The 27,360-nt window shown below is 51.0% G+C and overlaps 1 protein-coding gene across 2 annotated transcripts in view; it reads right to left on the reverse strand.

Annotated features, from left to right (window-relative positions):
* Positions 1-27,360, reverse strand: part of SH3PXD2A (SH3 and PX domains 2A) — a 246,120-nt gene that overhangs the window by 120,187 nt on the left and 98,573 nt on the right. For both annotated transcript variants that reach the window (XM_061162537.1, XM_061162532.1), the window contains exon 4: positions 1,137-1,213. In XM_061162537.1, coding sequence (XP_061018520.1) covers positions 1,137-1,213 — 77 coding nt within the window. The remainder of the gene's footprint in view (positions 1-1,136; positions 1,214-27,360) is intronic.

The raw sequence follows: 27,360 nt of genomic DNA on the forward strand, positions 1-27,360 counted from the left end.
ACGAGCTCAGAGAGGTATAGCGACGTGCCAGGGTCACCCAGCTAGTCAGTGGGGCACTGGGATTCAACCCCAGCTCTTCTCACTCTAATACCAGTACTCACAACAAAACGTTATCCCCCACTTGCTTCTCCTCAAGATTCTTGAGTCAGACTCCACAATAGTTTTCACTTAACTAGGAAATTCCATCTCCATTAAAAGCCAGTGGTGCCCGGTGATAACATTAAATTGTTTGGGTCTTGTAATAACAACAACAAAAAGCCAGCATCCATCAAATGCTTCCTCTGTGTGGACACTCTGTGCTGCTGCCTTATGCCTGTCTGGTCACTGCATCCTCATGGCTACACTCTGCGAGGTACCAGTCTCCTTGCCGTCGGACAAGTGTGGAAACTGAGGCTCCGGGAAGTTCAGTAAGTCACCCGAGTTCACACAGCCAGCAGGCATTCAAACCCAGGTGGTCTGGCCATCTAGAGGCCATGTTCCAAGGCCACTGAAGTGGCAGCCTCTTGTCCTCACTGCAGGGGTCCCAGCGTCTGGACAAGGTAGAAAGACGAATGGGTTCTGCTTCATGACGCGGCTGTCACTGCCTGTCTGTTTTGGGGCTTTGGCTGTTCTAATGTATGTATGTGTGTGTGTGTATGTGTGTGTGTGTGTGTGTGTGTGTGGTGAGTGTTATCATCTATAAAGATGTGTACATGAGCATCTGTATCTACCAAGACTTCTGCGTATAAACAAATATGCATTTCAGGTGATACTGAACTCGAGACTGATTCCAAAATGTCCCAAAGAGAATTCAAAGAAAGAGTTCTCCTGTATCCAGCCAGACGTCACAGACAGAATCCTTTCAGCAGAGGTCCCTGCAGGAGCTCCCAAGCTGGTGGAAGTGATTTAAAGGAGTGTTTTGTAAACACGGACTCCTGAAAGGAGTAGAGCCCACAGCCCTTGTGACCCAGAGGCAGTCCTGGGGTGACCCCTCCCTGAGGGACACCCACACCCACCCCTCTGGCCAGGAAACACCGGGCCTCAGGATGCGTCTGCTAAACAGCAGCAGAGAGTTCTGAACAGACAACCCTCCTTCCCAGATGCATAGACTCTCTGGCAGGTGGACCACCCCTCCCCCGCCCCAGAGGCCCTCTTACCCGGCAATACTCGTCGATGGGCTTCAGCCTCTTCACAGCTACGTCCCTGATGTGGCTCCTCCGGAAGAGGATTTTGCCTGGAAGAAAGACGCTCATGAGCTGGGTGATTCCGGGTGAAGCCGCCGTAGGGACCTGGGACCCTGCGTTTCCTCTCCCTCAGCTTCTCAGCATCTTAGCTGGCCACCAAGCACCCCCACCTCCGCCCGCTGCCAAGGAAACAAGAGAGGAGTGGTCACCTCTCCCTGGGGGCAGAAGGTGCCCCAGGCTGAGGGTCCAGGACCTCTGGGGCGGGTGAGGAGCCCCAGAGGCTGCCATCTTGGCCAAATCACCTTGTCTGGGTCTAATGGCAGGATCCATGCCCCGATGTGGGTGAGGCTCTCAAGTGACCTCACGAAGAAATACAAAGGGTGGCCCAACCCACACACTGTGCTTTGTTTTCAGGCCCATCCCTCCTTGAGAAATCAGCCTTCATTCCTGCCAGCCGGGCAGGAATTCCTATTCTTAGCTTAGGTGGGTGGTTATTTCCAGGGCAGGCACAGGCCAGCACAAGGAAGAGTGGCCCAATGGACCCCTCAGCTGGGCTGGTATATCCCTCTACAAGTATGGGCAAGGCTTCTGGGAAATGCCAGATCCCAAACCTTCTCTATTGGTTACACTGAGAATCTGAACTCCTCGGTGTGATGCGTAGTGGCCATCAATGTCCGGGTCAGTGTCTCCTTTTTAGAAGACTTCCTTGATTGCCGAGCTGAGAGTAATCACCCTCTTTCCAGAACATCCACACGTTTTGTCCAGTCCTAAGACACACACCACAGTCTGCTTTGTATTGCTGACTCGTGAGCCCCCTCCACCAGGGGCCTGTCTGACTTACCTCAGGGCCCGTGGAGCCCAGCATGTGGTGAGGGGCTCACCTCACGGCTTTAACAGGCATCTGTTGTCCCATAGACCACCCAGTCCCCCTCTGGAGAGCCTCCTTCCTCCATTTCTAACCGCGTGGTTCACACGGAGCTGACCACACCCCTTGTCAACAATGGTAGGCATGTGACCCAGTCTAGCTACCCAGACTCACAGTGATTGGCTCAGAGGTGGGCAAGGGGACAGGATCTGGACCAATGAGGGTCGGCCCTGAGACCTCTGCTGGTGTCCTCTTCCTCCCAATGTTTCCCCCCACACTTGCTAAGCTGGCAGGATGAAGGCCTGGAGCTCCTAGTGACCATCTCCATCATTGCCTGAGATGGAAACAAACCAAGAGGAAGGATCTGAGCCTGGGACAGAGATGGTGCTCAGTAATTTTTTCTTTTCTTTCCTCTTTTTCTTGAATGTACCATGTGTCTTGTGGGATCTTTGTTCTCCAATCAGGGATGGAACCTGTGCCTTTGGCAGTGAAAGCATGCAGTCCTAACCACTGGACCACCAGAGAATTCCCTCAGTAACTGCTTCTTGAATGACTGAAAAGCAGAGCCAAGAGATGGTGAAGGGCAGACCCATTTGACATCACTTGAGTTGCCAGATATAGCTGTTCCTAAACCCAGGGTCTACCTGGGACTTTTCACTTATATAAAATGTTACAATTTTCTAAAACTGAAACTTGTTGGAGATGCACTTTAATCACTTGCATCTCATTTAGGAGTCCTAAATGAGATGATTCCCATTCCATGTGAACAAATATGGAGACTGCATGTTAAGATACTTAAGCTTCCTCTATTGGTATCGTTTGGTCACTAAGTAGTGTCTGACTCTTTTGCGACCTCATGGGCTGCAGCCCACCAAGCTCCTCTGTCCATGGGATTTCCCAAGCAAGAATACTGCAGTAGGTGCCATTTCCTCCTCCAGGGGAATCTTCCTGACTCAGGGATAGAACCAGCATCTCCTGCTTGGCAGGCAGATTCTTTACCACTGAGTAACCAAGCATGAGCATTGTGTTGGTCTAGGTTGTCTCCCCAGAAGTAGACCCAAGATGAGGAAGTGAGTGCAAGTTGTTTGGGAAGTGATCTTGAGAAGTAAGGCAGGACAGGCAAGAATGTGTCACCCTGCTAGTTAATCACCAGATGGCGGCAGTTCAGGTCTGTTGAGGAACTCGAGGCTCATATAGAACGCACTGCAGAGGTATCCCCACCGAGGGTGAGGAGACTGGGGTGCTTACCACCAACCCCCCTGCTTGTCTGAGCTTCTGAGAGCACTGCTTCTCAGGCACTCCTGGCCGAGGATGTCCCCATGGCTAGAACAAAACTCCCAGTTGTCCCCGTGAGCAGACTCTGGCAGGGGCCCTGGGGGCCCTGGAAGCAGCTGCTGCAGCGCTCCCTGACTTCCCCGTCACCACAGGTACTGGTCACCAGCCCTGTTCCAGCCAGACTGCCAAGTACCTAACTTATTAAGTCACATGTGACCTCTTGCTTGTTTGTGTCCCTCACCCCTCTGCACTCAGCGTGAACCGGTGGCTGCTTCCTCCCCTTTCACCACACCTGCACTGAGCACAAGGCTTTGCATACAGTAGAAGTCCAATAGGCACTTGTTGATCCACGCACCTCCCTCCCTCTCTCAGATGCTCCCTCAAGCTCCCCTTCCTCCCTTTCTCACGGAAGCCTCGTAGAGGGGCCGTGTCCCGGGCAGAGAGGTGACACTGTGCAGACTGGACGGTGTCATCAAGATAAATGGGCTCCTCCACATGCTCCTTTTGAAAGGAGATAAAACGTGATTTATCAGGACATGAGAGACGACTGTCTTTCCTCGGGGGAAGATGTCACAGAGTTGGTATTCCTGGCCTCTTTGTCTCCTACCCTTTTTTGGTTGCCTGAGGGCCAGAGGAGTACACGTGTGCAGCCAAAGGGGATGGCGTGTGAGAGGAATGCATGGCAGGAGGAGACCCGCTCTCCAGACCTATGAATGACAAGCGGCCCTGGGCAGGGTTCTGGGCCTTCTCCCTGAGCATGTTGGCTGTCAGGAGCTGGAGGCCACCCAGGCTCAGTGACATCAGCAGCCCAATGGTGTCTCACAAGAGCCTGGAGGACTTGCTGGGAGGCAGAGCACCTGGGCGGGTGCGGGGACCGGAGCTGGGGGCGGGGTGGCCCCCAGACCTGACTCTGTCCTGTGCTTCTTTCAAAGGAGAAAGAAGTAACTGATCCATTCTCCAAAAATAGCACTCCTGCTCTTTCTCATCCTATCACAGGACAAAAAAAAAAAAAAAGCAGAGAGATGGGGAGACAAACTAGGTCCCTCTTCTAGGCCTCAATCTCAGGGCTGGCCAAGCCTATGACTGGGTTTGGTATTCTTGAGATGTACAGATATAGATATAGACATAGATAGATCAGATAGGACCTGATCCAGTTGCAGAGACAGAACTAGCAAAAAAATAATAATTAAGGGACAATTAAAGCCTCCAGAGGTACAGAAATTTAGAAGCGAGGGCTGGAGTAGCAGAGACAGGGAGGGGGCTGGGAGGGCTCCTCACCCTACCGTGCCCCTCAAGCCCACCCTCTGCAGTCATGCCTCCAGGCTGGACACCTCCCATCTCCCTCCCAAGGCTCATGGGTCTGTTGCTCAGGTATAAAGTCAGAGGAGAATTTCTGTACAAGCCATTTCCCAGTCGAGTTTTTGGACTCCTAACAGGGCTTCCCTCCTTCTCACTGAAATCCTGACCGGAGCACTGTCTTCTTTCCTTGGGGCCTTGGCACAGGCTGCCGGGAGTGGAGGAGGCGAGGGGGGCAGGGAGGACAGATCTGGAAGGGACTCTACAGCCTCGACTTCTGTTAGGAATCCAAACCGCACTTGGATGGCCAAGCCAGTGACCGTATTAAAAGGGAGAGAAAGAGAAAGAAGAAGGAGGAACATCCCCATTAAGGAAGCTGGGGCCACGGGACATTAAAGGCCTCTTGTAAATGTAATTCAGCCCGTTTACGGCAAGGCCAGGAGAGGCCCCTGCCAGAGCCTTCAAAGCCAGGCAGATGCAGCCCCAGAAATATGATAAGCATTGTAAGAAAGATTACACGCGGGACCTGAGACAGACCTCAGGATTAACTCATTCCTGAAAGTGGAGAAGAGAGCTGTCGAGTCTGACAGGGCCTGAGCCTGTTAGTGGAGGCCCCTCTTCCTGCCACTCTGGGCCGGGCTGAGACAGTGAAGGGGCCTCAGCTGGAGTCCTGGGTTCAAGTCCTGCCCCGGCTGCAGGCTGGCTATGTGACCCTCCACTCCGGGGCCTGTGCCTTTCATCTGGAGACTGAAGGGCCGGGCCTTGGTGGCTGCTCCCTTCAGAGTCCTAAGACGCATGTGGGGGTGGGGTCGTTGAGGGGTCAGATGAGGAGTGAGGGGTAACAGCAGCTAGGCGGTGACTCCTGCCAGGCACAGGCTAAGAGTTTTCCATTGGGTTCTTTGACCTAATCCTCACCACTTTAATTTATTTTTAAAATTTTCTTGTTAGGTTTTTTTGATATGGACCAGTTCTTAAAAGTCTTTATTGAATCTGTTACAATACTGCTTCTGTTTTATGTTTTTCTTTTTTTGTTTGTTGTTGTTGTTTTGACTGCGAGGAATGCGAGATCTTAGCTACCTGACCAGGGATCGAACCCATACCTGCTGCACTGGAAGATGAAGTCTGAACTACTGGGCCACCAGGGGAGTCCCCTTACCACGACTTTATTAAAGCAACTGCTTTTACTATCCCCACTCTGCCCTGGAGGCAATGGTGGCTCAGAGAGGTTGAAGGACATGTCCTAAGTCACACAGCTATGAAGTGGCTGAGTTGGGATTTCAACCTGGGGTTTTGGAGGTAAGATAGTGAGAGCGAGAGAGAAGGCAACAAATCTCCAAAGAATTCTTTGGGCTCAGATCACGTAATGCGGTGAGAGCCACTGAGGATGTTCTTGTGTGTGTGATGGGCACGTGATTCACATCTCCTCCACGCCAGCTGCTGGGCTGGGGATCTGGGGAGAAGCTGCCTTGGGGGCTGAGTGGGAATGAAGCAAGCAATAAAACAAACACTGATTGTGGAGGATGCCCCACGTCACGGGGGTCTCTGCTGACCAGATACAAGTGAATGAATGAGTGGGTAAGAGTGAGCAAGGGAATGAGCGAAAGGACCAATGGACCAACGAGGCAGGGAAGGAGAGGTGACCCAGTGTCTAGTGGACTTGGAGAGGAAGAGCTCCCCGAAACGGCAAACCTCCCTGTCCTTTAAAGGGCCCTTACTACCCCACCCCCATCCCCAGCCTGGCTGAGCAGGTGCCAGCCCAGTGGGAAAGGGGGATGCTCACCCTCATAAGCAGGAGGGCCTCACCCCCCCACCCCGCAATCTGGCCTGACCTTCTCACCATGAATGTCCACTCTGGGCAGGGACACACAGGTGGGCACTGACTGGGAGGTCCCCGCATTTAGGAGGCAGAGGGTTTCTCCCTCCCACATAGGATACCAGGCACTTAGTGAAGCATCTTAGTGGCACTTGAGGGGTCTTAGTAGTTGGCATTTGCTTCTAAAGAATGAATTATTTCAAGAAGCAGAGAGATGAGGACATGGCTCCTTCTCATTGGTAGGGAGAAGTGGTTAAAGAAAGGACTGAAACTTCTGAGCGCTGTTAACCCCCAGGCCAGCCACAACTCCAAGTTCCTCCTTGTGAAGTGTGGTATCCATGGGGATTCCTTGCGCAGGAGTTGGGGGTTCAGGCACATAGGAAGAGCGAAACAGCAGACACGGCACTCCTGGCGAGGGAGCCCCCCACCCAGCCATTGAAGAGCCTGTGGGAAAACTCCACAAACCAGGTACATGTTCTGACAAATGGGCAAGTACCCACTGCACAGGGGTAATAAGAGGGTACCGGCTTCAGGGAAAATAGGAGAGAGCTGGCCTCGTGTGGTCTGTCCAGGCTGATCTATTCTTGGCAGCCTCTTCTCTTCAAAATCCACAGCATATATGCATGCATGAATACATCCTCATATAACTCCCTCTTCCTTGCTGTTTTTGCCATCTGAAATGCCATCCATCTACCCATCCCTCCGTCCAACCATCCATCCATCCATCCATCCATCACTGTCTTGATGGAGGGCCTGCTCCAGTGATAAACGGATGGGGGAGGCCCTGCTCTCAAGATGTTTAGCTTCTAGGAGGGGAGGGGATGTGTATGGAAGAGATTTAGTCTCTGATTTCCATGGAAACTGAGGAGGAGAAGAGCCAGCCACACAAAGCTCTGGGGCAAGAGGGCTCAGGCAGAGGCAAACACAGAGCAAAGATGGAAGATGGAAAAGAAGCCATGTAGGAGTCTTACAAGCCACAGAAAGGAGTCTGGTTTTCTTCTAAGTGCCTGCTGACCCAAATCCCTCCCTCTATAAGGTTCAATTTCTAGCATCTAAGGCCTTCTCCAGGAAGCCTTTCTTGAATGCCCGCCTCGCCCTCCTTTACCAGCCTCCTGGACCGCTGGCAGTCACCCCACTCTTGCCCTCCCCTTTTGCTGTCATGGGGAATTTGCAAGGGAACTACCATCCTCAGGGGCCCCCCTCACCTTCCCAGGGGCCCCTGATGCACAGGCCAGCTCCCCGCAGCCACCCTGCCCTCCGAAGACATAGGTGCTCCCAACCTTCTCTCTTCAGGGCCACCCATAGAGCTGGAGCATCAGAGGGACTTTCTTAAACTAGAGGGAGACCACAGGAGGCCCCAAGGTTCACAGACCACAGGACACAGAGTCCTTGTTTTCCACGAACATCACTGCTGTCTATCTAATTGGATCTGAGGACAAAAAGAAAAGGGGAGTGATTCAAGCTCCCAGGGCTGCCAAAGCAAATGACCACAAACAACAGAAATGTGTTCTATCCCAGTTCTGAGGCCAGAAGTCTGAAATCAAAGTGTCAGTAGGGCTGCGCTCCCCCTGAAGGCTCTAGAGAACAATCTTTCCTTGACTCTCCCAGCTTCTGGGGCCCTAGGTGTTCCTTGGTTTGCAGCAGCATCACTCCAGTCTCTGCCTCAGCCTGTGTCTCAAACCTCCCTCTGCCTTTCTCTTATAAGGACACCTGTCTTTTGGTTTTGTGCCCATCTTAAACTGAGGATGACCCCATGTCAGGATCCTCAATTTAATTACCGGCAAAGACCCATTTCCCAACTAAGGTCATGTTCACAGGTTCCAGGGGTTAGGTTGTGGACATATCTTTTGAGGGCCACTCTTCAACCTACTTACAAGGCTTATGGGAGAGTCCACAGGGCTGACCAGACACTTTAGAAAGTCTTGGATACCTACTTGGATTGTAATCATCCTGAGGTCAGGCATGACTTTCTCTCCTCCCTTTAGCCCTGGCAATACCTGGCATGGAGCTGGGTGTAATGAATGTGGGTGTTGCCTGACACCCTTAGGAGGGATGGGGCAGTGTCTGGAGAGAGGGGGTCAAGGGTCTCTGGAACCTAAACTGGGAGAGACAAACTGCTAGTATCTGCAAGCTAAGTAAATGGGGGACAGGGGTCCTCTCTGGCTCTGTGGGCTGATGTGGTACCCTGGGGAGAAGTGACAAATTTCCTAAAGCAGTTAGAGGAAAGAAGATGTGAGGGTTACTAGAGGGACTCCCCACCCTACCCAAAATGATATGTAAGAACGTTTATGCTCCTCAAAATTCATGTTGAAACCCTAACGCCCCCTGTGATGGTAATAAGGAGGCGGGGCCTGTGGGAGGTGACGAGGTCATGAGGGTGGAGCGTTCATGAACAGGATTAGTGCCCTTATGAAGGGGGCCCCCGCAGAGCTAGCTCTTCTGACATGTGAGATGTAGAGAGAAGTCTGTAACCTGGAAGAGGGCCCTCACCTGACCTCGCTGGAACCCTGATCTCAAGACTTCCGGCTTCCAGAACTGTGAGAAATCGATTTCTGTTGTTTACAAGCCACCCAGGCTGTGGTATTTTGTGATAGCAGCCTGAACAGATAAGACAGGGTGACGAGACACAGGCAATGCCTATGGAGAGGAAAAGGGAATAATTAATCTTCTACTCCCCCAGCTCTCTGCAGGCTCATGACCTGGCGTGGGTCCTTGGGTGAAGTGGGTCAGCCCAGCAAACAAACCCTGTGTCCGACTGCCCGGCTTGGGTACCTGGCACGGCTGTGGTGCTGACAGACTGATGAAGACAGACGCTCTTAAATAAAGAGCATTGGGCGGAGGAGCACCAAGAGAACCTGAATCTGCTCAGGGCTCTTCCTTCACCACGGAAAACAACAAAAAACACCCCTCCTTCATTTTCATGCCTTCAGTTTCAAAGAGGCTGATACTAAGAAAGAAAGAAAAAAGAAAGTGAAGTCTCTTAGTCGTGTCCGACTCTTTGCGACCCCATGGACTAATGTAGCCCGCCAGGCTCCTCCGTCCATGGGATTCTCCAGGCAAGAATATTGGAGTGGGTTGCCATTTTCTTCTCCAGGAGATCTTCCCGACCCAGGGATCAAACCCAGGTCTCCTGCATTGCAGGCAGATGCTTTAACCGTAAGGACCCAAACTGCTCCAGGGAGAATCAGCCGGGACTTCCTTAATCACTCAGACCTGAGTACAAAGAGGCATCAGCTTTTCACTGGACAACAGGGTCTGGTTAGGGAGAGAACACAGAGGCCCTGAGGGAAGGGAACACAACGGGTGGAGGGGAAGAGAATGGAGAAACAAGGTCAGCCTTTGCTGGCTCCCCAGGTTTCTGCAAGTTGGTCCTGCCCTCGACGCTCAGCTGTTTGCTGACTGCAGCGGGAGGGCAGGCCCCTGCTTGTCTCTCCAGAGCTGCCCCTGAAGCCAGTATGCCGCCTCTGACCTGCTGCAGTCTGGGGACAGCCGGCCACTGGCTCACACCTGCTCTCAGCCTCTGATGTGGCTGAGATGACAGCCCTATTCTTTGCGGCCCTCTGCCTGGCTCAGTCTGCACTCTGCCCCCAAGCCTGCTTCTTACATGCTACACCTGGCCTTGCTTGCCCTTGACCTAGACCAGTAGAGACAAAGGGCTCCCTGTGGGCTAGGGGAAGGCTGGGGTGAAGCTCAGATGCTGAGGCTGGAAGCAGTAAGAACACACAGATTCTGCATGGACCTGCTCCCACCCGGGAAGGTCCACAGCCCAGGGAATCCTGACTCCATGCTGTGAGTTCTGGCTCCCACAAATCTCTCTCTTCCAAATCCATTTAAGATCCCGCCTTGGCTTAAAGTCTATCTTCCCTGGTGGCTCAGACGGTAAAGCGTCTGCCTACAATGCAGGAGACCGGGGCTTGATCTCTGGGTCGGGAAGATCCCCTGGAGAAGGAAATGGCAACCCACTCCAGTACTCTTACTTGGAAAATCCCATGGATGGAGGAGCCTGGTAGGCTATAGTCCATGGGGTCGCAAAGAATCAGACACGACTGAGTGTCTTAAAGTCATGGCTTAAAGTCTAGCATGGTAAGCAATGGTGGGTTTTGCCTGTCAGAATTTGTGCCCAAGTTTTCTTTGGAGGAATAATTTCTCCTTTATTCTCAGTCTGTGTGATTTTAGGAAGGCTCATCCTACCCTAAACTCCTGGAATCACCAATTAGTATAGTCCAGCCATGGGCATGTGACCCAAGTTGCCGAGTGAGAATCAGAATGGGACTTTGGTGGAACCACCAGAAAGAGAAGTGCTCCTTCTTCAGGGGCTGCTAACTCATCAACTCTAAGTCCCAAATCGCTAGGAAGCATCTTTGCGCTTCCCCGTCACCATTTGGGGAAAGCTTGAGAATGAAGTCACCAGAGAAGAAAGCAAAGCTGAGAGCTAGAGAGACCCAGCCATGCCTGAAGACATTACCCCTGAGGTTTTCAGTTAGGTAAGTCAATAAATTTCCACCTTTTTCTTAAACCAGATGGAGATGGGTCTGGTCCTTGTCACCAGGAGGCTCCTTTTTTTAGGTGGGTCAAAAAGTTCATGTCAGTTTTTCTGTAACATCTTATGAAAAAACCCCCATGAATTTTTGGTCAACCCAATACATCTAGTTCTGCCATTTACTGTTGTGTGATATGAGACAAGTCACAACCTAATTGAATCCCAGTCTCCTCAAACTGTAAAAGGGGCACAGTAATGTCTAACTCAAAGGATTATCATGAAGAATCAATGAGCAAGTGTATTAAAGCATTTAACGTGGAGCCCAGCCCATAATAAATGTTGAACAAATGGGATCTCTTATGAGCGGACAAGTCCAGGTCAAGTAGGTGTGGGGTGGGGTGGGGCAGGGCTGGGGGCACCCCCTGGTCCGGCCCAGCTCCTCACTGGGCACATGGGGTCCAAGCGCTGCAGTGTTCCATGTGCACCCTGCCACCTGGTTTCCCCACCCAAGGCCGAACACGAACTCCCCGTAGCCTGTAGAAACTTTCCTGATTCAAACCCTGCCCCCTAAACACACTGTGTTTCCCCCATGGCTGCCGTTTCTCCTCTTCCTCCATCCACCCGATTCAAACAGCAGAGAACGTGACACAATGGAGGCAGGATTACTCACTCCATCTGCCCACCTTGGCCACTCTGGGATGACTCACACAGGTGCGGCTGCCCCTCAGCACTCTCCGCCCCCGCTCCCACACACTCAGGGAAACAGAGTTACAAAACTCCACTGGGGTTTTGTCACCGAGAAAAACCTTAACCCTCCTGCAGCCGCAGCACGCTTACGGTAAGAACCGGCACACCGAGGAGGGAACAGCCATCTCCCAAGTTCTGACGTGGAGAAGCCCACTCCCAGTGCAGGCCAGGCTGAAGGGAACAAAATCTTTCACTCCTCCACCCTCAGTGGGGCTGGGGTGGGGGGTGGGGTTTCTGGGTGTCTGCCAGAAAGAAAGCACCAAGTCCTGGAGTATCAGAGGTTTTAACGTGTCTTTACTGAACCAAATGGAATTGAAGGTTTTTTGAATGGTTTTATGGAGCTATGGGACCAGAACAACTTCCTTCTTTATTTTCTATAAGAAAGCGCTTTTTGGGAAGGGAAATATAGGGGTTGCAAAGAGTTGGACACGACTGAAGCGACTCAGTACGCACACATAATATACATACAGCAAAGTGCATATGCATGTATAAAACTTAATGAATTTCACAAACTGAACCCACCTATGTAACCAGAACCCAGGCCAAGAAATGGAGAAGAACTTCATGGAGCAGGAACAGATTTTAAGTGGGGGTTTTTTTGGTACTTCGGGGCTGGCATGGATGTTAGACCTCTAGACTAACAGGGTGGGTCATATGTGTTGCAGAGAGGGGACACTAACACATTTGTTGATTTTAGTGATATTTAATTTTATTTAAAAATACATGCTTTATCATTTAATTCAAGTTGCAACAAATTTAAATGCACGGTGAATGTAGATCCCTGATATGAGGGAAGTATGAAATGTGAACATGTTTGATTTGTTAAGTGTCATTAATTAGACAAGGAATAAATTACCTACAAGCTTAGCTGTGGGAAGAACAGTGGAAATAGAAACAAAGCCTTTGAATTTTTCTCCCTTGAGTTGGAGAATACCCAGGGTGGTCTTTAGCCCTGACATAGGCTGGAGATATTTCATGAGCTATAAGGTCTTATTTTATTTATTTATTTGACTGAGCCAGGTCTTAACTGTGGCATATGGGATCTTTAGTTGGTGGCATGCGGGTTCGTTCAGGCCCCCTGCATTGGGAGCTCGGAGTTTTAGTCACTGGACCGCCAGGGAAGTACCTGTAAGAACTTAGTTTAGAGAAGCCCAGGTCTTATGAATTGCCGGTAAGGCAGCCGGCACCTAAAGATTTCCACCAGATATCAGCTCAGAGAAGGATGTTTGTCCCAATGGCACCATGGGTTGGCAGAGAATGTGGGCTGCCCCAGCCTGATTCTGGGAGGAGAGAGAACATTGCAAGGTGGCCCTGAGCCTCAGGGAAGAAAGAGGTTTTGTATTAAAGATAATAGCATTTAAAGTGGCCACACTGAGGACAAATGTCACTTGGGTACCACTGAGGTTCCTCAGAGTGCAGGCTATGGCCTCATTCAGAGCTGAGCTTGGACAGGGCTGAACACACCCTGGTAGGTACTCGGTAAACCATATAATACTTACTCCAGTGGTGGGACAGGTGGCAAAGGCCGAGGGCACTGGCCTTCCTAGCCATGGTCACACTAGTCTGGTTTCACCTTTCGGCTGTATTTTTCTGTTCTTGGTCTAGTGGGAACATTAAGAGAAACTAAAAATCTAGGACTGTTGAGCTGCCAGCAGCAAGATCAGAGTGTGGGTTGTAGAGTTGAGAGGCCCAAGGTCTTTAAAATGTCTGTCCCAGGCACCGTAAACTGCCTGAACATCAGGGTTCTCATTTGGCAAATGGGATTACAGGGCTGGGATGTGGATTAGAAACAGCATTTGGGACAAACACAGCGCACATTGCTGGGCATACTGGTGAGGAGTGACACGAGACACCTACCGTTACAGAGAAAGATGAGGATGAGTCATGACTTTTGGCCAATTGTCTCTAATCTTAAGTCCGCCTGATTTCCAATTCTACCCCCATCCCACCCCCACTCCTAGTCCTTTTTTCCACCCAGAAGCCCAAACATTTTTCAAATGAAATCTTTCCTGGGACTTCCCTGGTGCTCCAGTGGTTAGGACACCACACTTACACTGCCAAAAGCAAGGGTTCAATCCCTGGTCGGGGAACTAAGATCCTGCATGTCTCTTCCCAGCACACTGAGAATAAAATCTAAACTCCTCACCACAATCAGCAGGATCTGACTCATGCCTCTCTCTCCATCTCATCTCCCCAGGCCAGCGCCAGTCATGCGGGGATTTAATTAGCACCACAAACACGTCCAGAGCCTTCTCACCTCGGGCCTGAATGCCTGCCATTCCCTCTCCTGGGACAATTCCCGCTGCCCTTTGCATGGCGAATGCCTTCTATCCTTTGTGTATCATTGTGAGGCCTTGGCAGACCACTCTGCCCCCCTCTCCCAGGGCTTGATTGATTCTCTCCTAGATTTCACTGAGATTTGTAGTGATCTTGCCTCTTTATTTGCCTTTCAGTGAGATCCTATGTGGGGTCTCCTTTACTAACTGTATCCTTAGGGCCCAGCAGAAGGACTGGCAGGCAGTGGACCTTGGTTGACATTTGCTTCTGCCTAAGTGTGAGTGTGTGTGTTAACACACTTTTGCTCCAGACTGTCTCTTATTTTCATACACACACACACACACACACACACACACACACACACACACACACTAGTATACATAGCTCACTCCACACACACTGGGGCCTGCTGGACCAGACCGGGGCCACAGTGGGGATGGACTCACCCTCCAGGATCCAGACAGAGTGGGGCCAGAGAGTGTGGTTAGCTCAGAGCCCAGCATCAGGGCCAGGCGGTCCCCCACTCCGTGTGGGTGTGGGTGCAGCGGGCGTGGTGGGCAGTGGCTCAGCACGCTCCCTCTGGGAGCCCGGGAATAAAGGGCCCTATTCAGCCCTGGCAGTCTCAGCTCCTCCCTGCCAGGGGAGGCTGCCCTCAGGAAAGGGGACGGTGGGACGCTGGGCAGTGCTTCCCGGCAGGTTCTCCCTGTGGCATGGCCCACAGCAGGGACGGAGGATTTAGCGGGGAGCAGGCAGTCAGGGATCCAGGGCCTCTGGGGCTTGACGAGACAGAGCAGAAAGGCTCAGCCAGATGAGGAGGCTGTGGGGCAGGCCAGGGCAGTCCTGGTTCAGCGGGCGATGCTGAAAGGCCTGGTTCACTGTCGATGCTCTGAAGCAGAGGAAAATCCCCAGGATGTGGAGGCCCGTTGGATAATTGCCCCATGACCACGAGCCTGGCTGTGCCAGCCAGAGGGGTTCTTGTCTGGCAATCTGGGGTGGACACTGTTCCCAAAGCCGGCTCTTGTTGGGCTCTGGCTCTGTTGATAGAACTGAGCCCAGACAATCAACTCTCTTCAGCAACCTCCTACCAATATCTTCCTTGATTCCATCACCTCCTGCAATGGAGGTGAGGATGGTATAAATAATAGCTCACATTCGCTGAGTAGTTGGTGTGTACACAGCACTGTGCTGGGAACTTTGTGTTTATTCTTTTAGTTGATCTTCACATCAACCTATGATCTAGGTAACTGAGTACTGTTCTACTCCCATCTTACAGGTAGGTAAACTGAAGGTCAGCAAAGTTGAGCGACCTGCCCAAGGTCAAACAGCCAGTAAGTGGCAGAGCTGGGACTGGATGTGTCATAGTCTCTGTCTTTGGCAGTCTGAAAGTTCCTGGCCTCTTAATTCTTTGACTGTGTTCCTTCTTTTCTGTGCATGTTTCCCTGGGTGGTACATCCCAACCCTACTCCACCCCATAAACATGGTCAGGATGCATCATTCACTCACTCACTAATCATTCAGCTTTCCCCAGTGTGTGTGTTGACTTCGGGCTGGGACGTGGTGGTGAACAGTATGCACAGCACACCGCCCCTGCCCTCACAGAGAACACGGTCTGGGTGGGTACTGTGCTGCAGTGCAATCAGTTATGATGGGGACCTAGAAGTGGGAGACAGGCCTGAAAGGTGATAGGAATGCACCAGGGTAAGGGTAGGGGAAAGAATGTTCCAGGAGGATGGAAGAATGTGAGCAAAGGTCCAGAGATAAAAGAAACCAGCTAGGGTGAGTTCAGTGTGGCTGGTGGAATGAGAGAGAGAAAGAGTGTGTGTGTGTGTGTGTGTGTGCCTGTGTCTGTGTCTGTGTGTGTCTGTGTATAATGTGTTGGGAGGTTATGAGATGTGGTACTTGAACAGACAATGGTAACAGGGGTCAATCACATGGACCACACAGCAGAGGAGAGCCACTGACATTATACATTTCAGAAACACACATCCCTGAACTCTTATGGCCACAGACCACAGTTTACACCTGGGAAGACAATCCCCTTAGACCCTTCTGAAGCCCTTCTCCCGCAAGTTTGAACCCTGAGGGGGACACACCTGTGCAGCACGCATGGCACAAACTCAAACCTGTGTTCTCACCAGTATCTGTACCTACCACAATCCAAATGGATCCCGGGGGGTAAAACCAGGAGATCCTGGAGGTCATTGTGTCCAGCCCTCTCACTTTCTGAGGTCAAGGCTGAGCACAAAGAGGGCTATGTCTTGCTTGACTTTGCAGAGCAAGTTAGCAGCCAGGCTGGGACTCGGCAGGACTTGGGCTGGCAGCCTGGTTCCAGGGTGGACTTTGTAGTGTCTGCACTTAAAATTTACATTCCCCAGAGTCCCCAGCTCAGCTGTTTTTCTTATTTCCAATTTTTACCCCAATCCTAACCCAACAACAAGGGCTGCCACCATTGACACCATCTCACAGGACTGAGGACTCAGAGGAGCCTCTGGTAGTCTGCCTTCAAGGTGGTCTCCGGTGACTCTGGCCTCCTGGTCCTCACGCCTTATATCGTCCCCTCCCACAGTGAATAGGGCCAACCTGTGGGGCCAGTGGGACACTTTGGAAATGATGGTGTGACTTCCAAGACTAGGTTAGAAGAGGCATTGTGGCTTCCTTCTTGATCTTGCTCTGGGGTCACTCACAGTGTGAAAAGACAGCTGTTGAGTCGTAAGGACACTCAAGCAGAGGCGCACTTAGGAAGGAACTGAGGCCTCCTGACAGCAGCCAGCACCAGTCTGCCAGCCACAGGAGTGGGCCGTCTCGCCAGTGCATCCTCCGGTCCCAGTCAAGCCTTCAGATGACATCTTGATTAAAAACGTCATGAGAGAGCCCAGGTCAAAACCATGCACCTAAGCCATTCCTGAACTCCTGGCCTTAGAAACTGTGTGAGATAATAACTGTTTACTGTTTTATGCTGCTAAATTTGGGGGAGGGATAATTTGTTATGCAGCAGTAGGTCACTGATACAGGGCCTGGCACTACTCTTGACAGAATGAGAGTCCCTGGGTTACCTGAATCAGAGATACTTGGGGTAGTGACTATAAATGCAGATTCCTGGGGCTTACCCAGATCCTCTGAATTAGAGAGAACGGTAAAAGTCTGCATTTTAAATAAACACCCCCTTACACACACACAAGTGAATCTCATGTAACTTTTAGGCTTAGAAGCACTGAGCTAAGCTAACTTACTTTACAGATCTAAAGAGGCTCAGAGAGCTGGTGGTCTGATCCTTATCACATATGTAAGTTGAGGCAGGCTTGGGTCAAGAATTAACACTGGACTTCTGGTTTGGTGTTCTTTCTACTTATTTCCTCCTTTGTCCATTCCATTTTATTTTTTTGAGAAGTATGGGCTTTGTTTTCTTTTTCTTTGATTTATGTTAAAAACACTCACAAAGAAAAAGTGAAAGTCACTCAGTGGAGTCTGATTCTTTGTGACATTCTATACAGTTCTATACATTCTACAGACATTCTATACAAAATTCTATACAGTCCATGGAATTCTCCAGGCCAGAATACTGGAGTGGGCATCTGTTCCCTTCTCCAGGGGATCTTCCCAACCCAGGGAAGATCTGAAGAAACTGAAGCTCAGAGGTATCTTCTGACTTTCCCCAAGTCACAAAGTCCTGGAGCCAAAGCCAGGTCTGACTCCAGGCACTGTTACCTTGCTTCATTGAATGCGCCTGGTCACAAAAAAGATTTAGCAGAAGGTGGGTGCCAGGGCAGCAAACAACGAGGGCATTTCTAGAGCCCGGAAAGAGAAACGAGGTCCCAGCAACAAGTCTGAAGTATCCCAAAAGACATCGAGCAGACCAATAGGGCTTGCTCACTGCCCAGGCCATCGTGATTTGTGACTGTCTACTGCTGGGCAATGTTCGTGCCTCCAGATATTTGGGGGCAGTGTTATTTATAGGCCATGTTTCTATTTATAGTTTCACTGAATTTCTGCTCACCCGAGCTAGATTCCACTCCCCCACCCCCAGAATGGAGAGGATAAGAACTCTTACCAGTTGTGTCAGGGCAAAGGTGAAGGTCAAGGCCTTGGCTGTGTGTGCAGCCTTTCAGCAGGAGCCCTTCATGGGGAAGTATTCAAGACAAGGGGGCTTTCTACGCTTTCCAGAGGAAATGGGGGTTGGGGTTGGGGGGGGGGGACACAAAGCTCGCCTTATACAGAGACAGACACATTCTGCCGACACAGTAGGATTTGAGGTGGGCCTAGAAGACCTCTGTTCCTCTAAAATGTTTTCCCTTTGCATATTTCACCACTAGGCACTTGTTCTTTAGGTCCTAATGGCGATTAGGTGACAAAATGTTGAGACTGCTGTGTGTGAGAAAACCTAGACAGTATCAAGTCCAGGAATTTCACAGGTGGAGAAAGTCAGGCTCAGAGAGGTGCTATGAGCTGTCCTCATGGGGGGATCTGAATGAATAAGATGTGGTTCCTGCTCTTCAAAAACTTCAGTTTTCAAAATACCCATGATCAAGGAAGAAGGAACTGAAGTCCAGAGGTATTTTCTGACTTGCCCTAAGTCACACACTGCTGGGACTAAAGCCAGGTCTGATTCCTTTCTGAATAAATGGACTTCCATTACCATACACAGGAAACCATCTCAACGTTGGAAGAGCTGTCAGGCACAGCAAAAGAAACTGTGGCCAGCAAAGCAGGCTCAGAATTTCTCTCTCACCCAGTTTTATGAATGAACAAGTAAAAACCAAGTGACATTTCCTAAGGTTCTATTTGGTGCTCCAAATGAAAACTTCCTGGTTTCAGGGTTACATAGAAAAATAAAGGTAAAGTGGGATTTCTTTCTTATTTTTAGTCCCCTGGTGAACCATGGTTTAGAAAACAGTTATCTGTGACAATTGTCACTACATGGTTACTTTATAAATTTTTGTTCACAGAGCCAGCTGGCAGAAGTCATTCCTTCTGGGTACTATGCATGCAATTCCAGCATCTAACACTAGGTGGCTTGTTGAAATTGGGTAGGTTAAGTGAAAAGGGAGAAAGTGTTATCTAGAGAAGACCTTAACTGTCGGAACACTTTATCAAAAGGACAACACTGACCAACCTCTAACTGATATAATTTTAAAAACACATAATATGAAACTTGATACAAAATCTAAAGAAATGCAAACACTCTGGTGTGGGTGGCAAACCCTTTCTAGCCAGTGAGTCTTCATCTGCAAAGTGTGGTTGCTGTCATTGAAAGAGATGAATATAAGCACATGAAACCCTTTGCACAAAGTTTGACAAAAATATGTACTTAATAAAGAGTAGCTATAATCCTTAAATATAAATCTCTCAGTTACAACTGTTAATTTTGTTAAAAGTTCTAAGCCTACGCATAGTTCCTCAGAAAGCTGTTTGCAACTTTTCTCCTGTAGCCAATTCAACAAAAAAGTACCCCTGGGCTACTGGGCTTAAGTGTGAACTCCTTCTGCAACAAGCCTTACTATTTAAAGAGAAGAGCTCTGCCAACTACAGAGATCTTACTTAAGCCATCTTCATCAATTACCAACTATTAAAGTTATAAATTTATCTTTCAGATCAGAAACAAGAAGCTGAGAGTAAAAAACTTGCCAGTCAGAGAAGACACCAAATTACCAGTCACTCCTTGTCTCAACTCTCCTCTTCTGGCTTGTTTTGAAATTTAGATCTGCAATAACTGTTTTATAAAGAGCAAAAGATACTCCTTTAGAATCTCAGTTTATTGTATTTTATTTATTTTTTTTGGTCTTTATCTTTTTGCTGGAGATGCCTTAAAAGAGACCCAAGCCTTTTCCCCTCCTAACAGTACAACACGACTGTACATGTAGACTTTAGATACCATGCTATCATCAAAACCACCAGTGAACGGTTCCTAGGCTAGTCTCTCCCACCTCCCATCTCCAGAGAAACTTTTGAAACAAAAACCTTAGCAATCACCTTGGCCCCAAACTTCACCCCATCTTGGAAGGGAGGGGAGAATGTTCTGACTTACTGACGAAGTGTGGCTGGGGCTTGAGCACTCTTCTGGTTAGGCTGGTGATGGGGGGGAAGAGGGCTGTGCCATGACATACACCCCCATTCCACAGGGACCCAGAAACAGGCAGGCAATTCAGGTATGTGTAGGGATGTGAGATCGACGAACCAGTCCTCACAGGTGTGATGCCTCGTCTCCCATGCACCTCTACTTTAGGTCAGATGTTGGCTTACCAATACAGGGCCAGTGGTTTATATTACGTGAATGGCCTGAATGTAACCAAACACCCAGGAAGTGCTGAAGACAATCAGCCAGTCTACCGAAGGGCTCCACTGGACCTTAAAACAGTGCTTCTCCAGCTTTCCTACACTTACAAATACCCTGTGCATCTCATTAGAATGCAGACTGTAACTTAGTGGGTCTGGCATGGGGCCAAGACTCTGCATATCTAACGAGCTCTCCGATGAAGCTTCACTGCTGATCTGCCAGTTATATTTTGAATAGCAAACCTTGAAATGCACAAGACCGCCTGCAAAACCTCACTCTTGGAAAGGAGCAGAGAGGGACAGCTCAGCCTTTTGTGTCGAGCCCTGAACTAGGACTCACCAAGTCACCATCAAGTATTGAGTGCTGGCTGTATGCTTCATGGATAACACTTCATCTGATACTCTCAACAGCCCTAGGGGAATTTAACAGATGAAGAGTAAGGCTAGCTCTGGGTCACAGACTAGGCTGTGGAAAGGTTGAAGTGAGGCCTCCAGTGCTGACATGCAACACGTACCAGCCTCCGTCATGGGAAAAGCACAGTTTTGGACAACAAGCACCCAGGTGTGAACACAGAGGTGTTTGAGCCCAAAGCTGGTGTTTGGAACCACCATGCTCTGGGGCTGGCAGAGCTGAGGAGTCACACGGTATATCCTTCAGCAACGCAGCTTTGGAAATTCTCCCTGAGATCTGCCCCATTTGTCCTCATTAAGTGGAAATCCAGCCCCTGGGCTCCAGCCTGGGGAGAAATAGAAGCGTGGCCCTTCTCCCTCCCTCCCTTCCCCTAAAGGGTAGGGAGAGGCTAGTGCTGCCAGCCCCATGCCCACCCCTTGCAGTGCCCTCGCCTCCTCCTCAGCTTTCTGAAGGTGCATTCAAGTGAACAGACTTCACCTTCAGGCCATGCCAGCCCCTCAGGCCCACTGTGGTCTGGAGGCCGGGCTGCCTGGCATCCTGGGGCCTCCGCAGTGGACACCAGTCCTTGCAGCTGTGGAGGTGAACGGGGAGGGGTGCTCTCAGGGCCCACAGCTCGGAGCCAGGCGGCCCCTGGATGAATGGGGCATCAGTTCCTATGGGCCTGGGGCGTCTCCAAGAGCTAGCTCAGTTCTCGCCAGGGAAGAGCTCTGGCTCAGGGCTCTGGCCTTAGGCTGGGTCCAGTCAGGGTGACCTTGAGCAAGCAGTGGAGGGGTCAGGCCAGGGACACCATGGAGATCTGCCACCAGCACCCCTACCTCCTAAGAAGGGGGGCCCTGAGCTCCCTCTCAATGGACCTCAGTGTTCTTCCTGCAACACCACTACCCCTGCCACCCCTCCTAACCCCTGGACCTTGAAGCCAGAGCGCCTAGTGCCCAGAGGCTCCTGGGGAGGGAGGCTGGTGGTGGGACTTCCCACCACAAAGCATCTTTCATATGTGCCAGAGGCTTCAGCTAGCTCAGAGAGTGGGGGAAGTTTCCTTTCACCCCAGGGTGAAGTCCAAGGCCCGCACTGGGGAAAGGTCCTGGGAAAACTGGGTCTGCATCTCGGGCGGGGCTGCCCCCAATAGAACCTGCATGTCATCAGCCGTTCTCGATCCCTCCCTCACCCCCAGCTCCAGTCCATCAGCGAGGCCTCCTGGCTATTCCTCGAAATACATCTCAGGCCTACTTCCCTCCACACCATTGCCCAGCCCAGGCGAAGCCAGCCTCCTCTCTTGCTGGCCCCATCCAGCCTCCACGGGTCTCCCCACCTAACGGTCCCTTTACCTTCCAGTCTATCCCAGATGCTCAGCTGAGAATCCTTTCAAAACAGAAATCAGATCATGGGTCCTCAGCCTAAAAACTTCAGAGACCTCTCACCACACTGAGGACAAATTCTCACCCCTCAGTCTGGCCCAGGACCATGGCACAACCTGGCTGGGTGTGGCAGCCATGCTGAAAGCTCACTGACCAGGCTTCTCACGGTGCCCCACCTACCCACCCACCCAGGGGCCCAGCACCTGCTTTCTTCTCCAGCCTCAGCTGCCCTCTTGCTGTCTCACCTGTATCACACCTGAGCTCAGGTAACTGACCCGGCATTTACTGATAGTGCCACTCCCAGGGCACACCAGAGTGCCCTCTAAGCAGGAGTGAAAGGATGTGACCCTCAAAAAAGAAAGTTTGGGCATGGGGTAAGCAAACCATTTATTTCTAGAGAGGAAGAAGTGGGGAGGTCAGGAATGTCACGGAGACTGGAAGTCACTGGCCTCTGGTGACTTTGCCAACATGCAAGATGCAAGATGACCCTGGTTGCTCTACCGAACTTCTAGTTTTCTGTGTGCAATGCTCCACAGTGATGAGCAAGAGTTACACTAGAATCCAGGACTCTGGCTCTCTGCCCAGGGCACATTTTCCTGCACATTATAGTAGGCAAGCTGACTGAGACCATGCAAAGAACGCATTTCTGCTTAGATCAGAGGCTTCTTGTGGAAGACACCCCAGGACACACTCCACTGGGGGCTGAGGGTTTGGGGTGGACGTTCAAGAGCCTGATTCTCTTCTAGAATTATCTCTGGACAAGAAGATATATGGCACGTGGTAACAAAGTGACCTGACTCTTGCCTTGGACTGCAAATGAGGGAATGACATGGGGGAAGGACTAGGGGGCCTGATCCACGCTGACATTTAAAAGTAAAAGGAGCCCTTGAGTGACTGCCTTCCCCAAAACTCATTACCTCCAGGGAGACGTGGCTGCCACGAAACTCGCGACCCTGCTCTGTTATCATGGTGTCAGGTCCAGAGATGCTCAGTCTCCCCCCACCTTTCTGCCCAGATCAACCATCTGGATCTTCAGCTCTTCAGAAAGGAGCTCTCTGCAGCTTTGCACGTGACCGCAGGGAAGGCGGGAGCAGCAGGAAGTGCAGCTAGGACTGCTCTGTGGCGCTGACTCAGCACGTGGCCCGCAGCCGAGCTGCCCGAAGGAGAGGCAGGCTGGGAGCCCTGGAGCCTCTCCCTCGGCAGTTCACACCGTGAGTTCTAGGCCCTGTATGCTTGCACCGCCGTCCCAAACCGTGATTAACCCATTTGACAGATGAGGAAACTGATCTGGGAGGCCTGTGACTGGGCCACAGTGGCAGACCTCACGTGCTCACACATGTGTGTGCTCCTGGGCAGCTCTGCCGCAGCAGACACGCTGTGGAATCCTTGGTTCCACAGCTCCTGTCTGCCTGGTTCACTGTGGCCACTCCACCCCCACACTCTCCACCTGCTTTACACACTTCCTGCTGTTCTTAAACATCCACACTCAGTCACACTCAGCCTGCTGGCCCCTCAGCCTGGCACCCTGGGCCCCGATCTGCCCACGTCTGGCTCAGTTCAGGTGTCACCTCTGTAAAGCGGCCTTTTTGGATCACGTAAGCTCAGGTGCGGGGTGTCACCTGTGGCTCAGTGGTAGAGAATCCCTGCAATGCAGGAGACACAGGAGGCAAGGGTTTGATCCCTGGGTCGGGAAGATCCCCTGGAGGAGAGCATGGAAACCCACTTCAGTATTTTTGCCTGGAGAATCCCATTGTCAGAGGAGCCCGGAGTTTATATATAGAGTCATAAAGAGTAGGATGTGACTGAAGCGACTGAGCATGCATACACACACGGAGCCCCAGTAGCATGACCTGGCTGCTCTTCTTTCTGGCTCTTATCACTATTGGAAACTGCTCACTGGTTTGCTTCCAGACTCCCCCTCTGGAAGGTGAACTTCTTGAGAACAGCAGCCCAGTCTACCTTGCTCTTGGCTACATCACCAGTGCCTACAGCTGGGCCTGGCACGTAGTAGGTGCTCAACTAATACCTGTGGCAGAAACAAACACGGAACACTCTTCCACGTAGTGTTCAGAACCAGATGCCAAGAACAGGCCCAGCAACCACCCGCCCCAGATTACAGAGTGACAGGATGATTTTGAGGGCTGGGGGCAGTAATTACCACAAGAGAAGACTCAGCACTTCCAGAGGAAGTAGAGGAAAGTTGCTTTTAAAACTGCACACGGTGCTGCTCAGGCCTATAATCTTGTTGATCTTTTGGAAACCCTGGCATTACCAGCAGACCCTGTTTTTCCTTCTGCATCACATAGAACGTTTGCCTTTCCCTGCCATCCCAGGTCATTCATGGGGCTCAGAAACCTCTCAGACCATCTCCCCTGGGGGCTGCAGCACCTGCCAGCATCTCTGAGCCGCTGATTCCCTCGCAGCCCTCCAGGCCCTTTAGGGAGGGTTTTCTCAGGCCTGCTGGGGACCAGCAGAACCACCGACAGCCTGGGGAGAGAGCTGACTCTTCCCCACGCCACGGACCAGCTCTAGCTAAACACATCCCTCCCCCTTGCTTCCTTCTGAGCTGGAACAAACACCGGATCTCCTGCCCAGGGCTCTCAGGGGGCAGGGAGAGGAAGGACTCGGAGCCCGTGATTGCAATTCACCCAGCACCTACCCTGCAATGGGGCCCCAGACTGCCTCTTCACTAAGGGGCCAACATGTAAACTGGTGAGCGGGTACTAAAGGACGAAGCATGCTTGCCTTCTAAAAATACACCCCTCTAAGCTCGTGAGGTCATGAGGCTGCTGGCAGCCTGGCAGCACCTCTCTGATTAAGGTGATAGGCTCACTTTTCTTCCTAAGCTATTTAGCTTCTCCACGCCTCGCCAACCTGGGAGTATGTATACTGGTGGGTGGGACTGACTCTGATATGAGGGTGAAGGGGCTTTCTGGAAGTTCAGAGGCCAGCACCAGCCGTACAGAGATACAGATGGCTTGCAAGTGGGAGGAGACCTCGCACAGCCTTTGCCAAGCGAGTTGACCTCTTTCTGCTCTGCTGCCTGGCTTCTGAAGCCCCTTGGTCCCTGGTCGGAGTGGTTTGCTTTTTACATCAGCAGCTACACATTCTACTTCACTCTGTAATGATCATTTCCTCCCTAGGAGCCTCCTTGGGCTGGCAAACTCGAGATATACAGGAAATCTATTCCAATCCCAGAATGGGCAACAGGAGATGGATTTTCCACAATAGTCTTTTAAAACAAGGCAGAGAGTTCCATGTAAACAGTAGACTGCCCTGAGAGGCTGCTGACCCCATCATGCTTGGCCCAGTGTCCTAAAGAACTTCACTTCTGTCCACCCCTCCCCAAAGCAGAAGACCTCAGAGATGCACTTGTGAGACAATTCTCTTTGGTTCTCTTGCATTTCTGTGTCTTGTCAACAAAGCACAGACCCCCTTTTGTTCTGGATTATCTTTTCAAAGGTGCTTGTAGAGCAAACAGTTTTAAAAGACAGAGGCAGTGTCTTGCTCTGGAGCAATCAGCAGGTTTGCATAGAGCCTTGGGAGATTGGGACAGTCTCTCTCCAGAGCCAAAGGAGTAGGTTTGCTTACTGCCCATTATAAAAGATGTGGGCTCCTTATGATCTGGTTCGTCTCCTATAATGTAATGCACTGCAGGTGCAGGCATTGTTCTGGGCCCACAGGGCCATGCCCTTATGGGACTTGGAGGCAACGGGGGCTGATGCCAACGTGCTGATGCTCAGGCCGCTTGCAATGCCATCATGAAGCCTTTTGTCTCTGACCCAGGAGTCTCGTGTTTTCTGCTGGCATCCAGGAGTCTGGGGTAAGCTAATGTAATTGGCTTGAAAATATGGTAAAATCCCAGATCTTACTCTAAAATCTCAAATCTGGTGGACTAGTGCTGCTCATACTGAGGTCAACACTGTTGACCAATCTCTGAGTTTCAGGTCTGTTTCCTGAAACTCGGGTCTGTTTCCTGCTTCCAGCAAACTCAGAAGAAGTCTCAAATTATAAAAATATACATAAACCAAGAAAAGAATTACTTTAATAAAAAGTATGCTCTACTTTGCAAAAGGGTTTATTATGCATCTCTTTTACAAAAATAGCATTTAGGATACCTAAAAGATGATATGATTTGTCCCAAAGAGAAAAATTCATAGAGAAGTTTTTAGGAATAAGCCTTAAGATAAAACAAGGTTCACTCCTACTTTTCTGATAGAGGTGTGAATGACAATAGGTCAGGATTGGGAGTGGAACTTCTCAGGGACGATTGTCAAACCGCCGTCTCCTTCCTAAGGATCAGCTGGCATGCTTGCTTACTAGCCCTCTCTACCTCATTATACTAAAAGTCAATTTCTGGAGTCTGTAATTGTAGATAACTGAGTCATCAATTTCCTGGGTTTGATATTGTACTGTTGTTACATAAGATATTACTACTGGGGAAGCTGGGCAGTGAGTACACAGCTCAGCGGCTATGTGATGACGGAAAGTGATGTGACCTTAAATTGGGACTAATGCCACCTATCCTGTTGTTTGGTCGTGGAATTGGAGGGGAGGAATATAGAGTGCCTAGGAGTGTTACAGGGCTCCCCAGGTGGTGCTAGTGGTAAAGAACCTGCCTGCCAAAGCAGGAGACGTAAGAGACGTGGGTTCAATCCCTGCGTCGGGAAGATCCCCTGGACGAGGGCATGGCAACCCACTCCAGTATTCTTGCCTGGAGAATCCCATGGACAGAGGAGCCTGGCAGGCTATAATCCATGGGGTCACAAGAGTTGGATACGACTTAGTGACTAAACCACCAAAGGTCTATGAGCCTCCGGACAGGAGCCTGTAGCCAGAGCACAGCAGCTGGCCTAATGCTCCAAAGACACCCCCAGAACCCCTGCCTGGGCAGCAGAGATGCACATCACGTCCCAGTCACCTCTAAAGCTAAAATCAAGGTGCCTCTGGAGACCACAGGGGCGCCCTGCTTCCTGCCCTTGGATTCCCCTTGCTCTGAAATTCCAGGCAAGGAAAAGTGCTGGCAGAGCTGTTCCTGAACCTGGCTGCTGCCCTCCCCGGCTGCCTGCCGGAGCGCCGGCTGCTGGATTACCTCAGCGTCTTCGAGCACCGAGGTTCTGCTGAGTCACCGCCGCCAGGGCTCAGCCCTGGGGAATCAGCAGGTGACTGCAGACGCCCTCTCCAGAGGCAGGGAGGTGGGAACAGAGTCTCCAGCTGGTGTCAGGTAATACAGTCTACCTGTAGGCATCCTTTCCGGGGCCCCTTACCAGCTGATGCTCCCACCCTGCGCTCTGTGGGTGCTGGCTACTAAGGGCTCATAGCTCCCCTTCTGCAGGGGTACGCCTTCAGCCCTCAAGAGCACCTGTCCACATTTCACACTGCTGGGAGAGGGGGCGGCTCATGATCA

This window comes from Dama dama, chromosome 15 (assembly GCF_033118175.1).
Source record: "Dama dama isolate Ldn47 chromosome 15, ASM3311817v1, whole genome shotgun sequence".
NCBI classification, from domain to species: domain Eukaryota; kingdom Metazoa; phylum Chordata; class Mammalia; order Artiodactyla; family Cervidae; genus Dama; species Dama dama.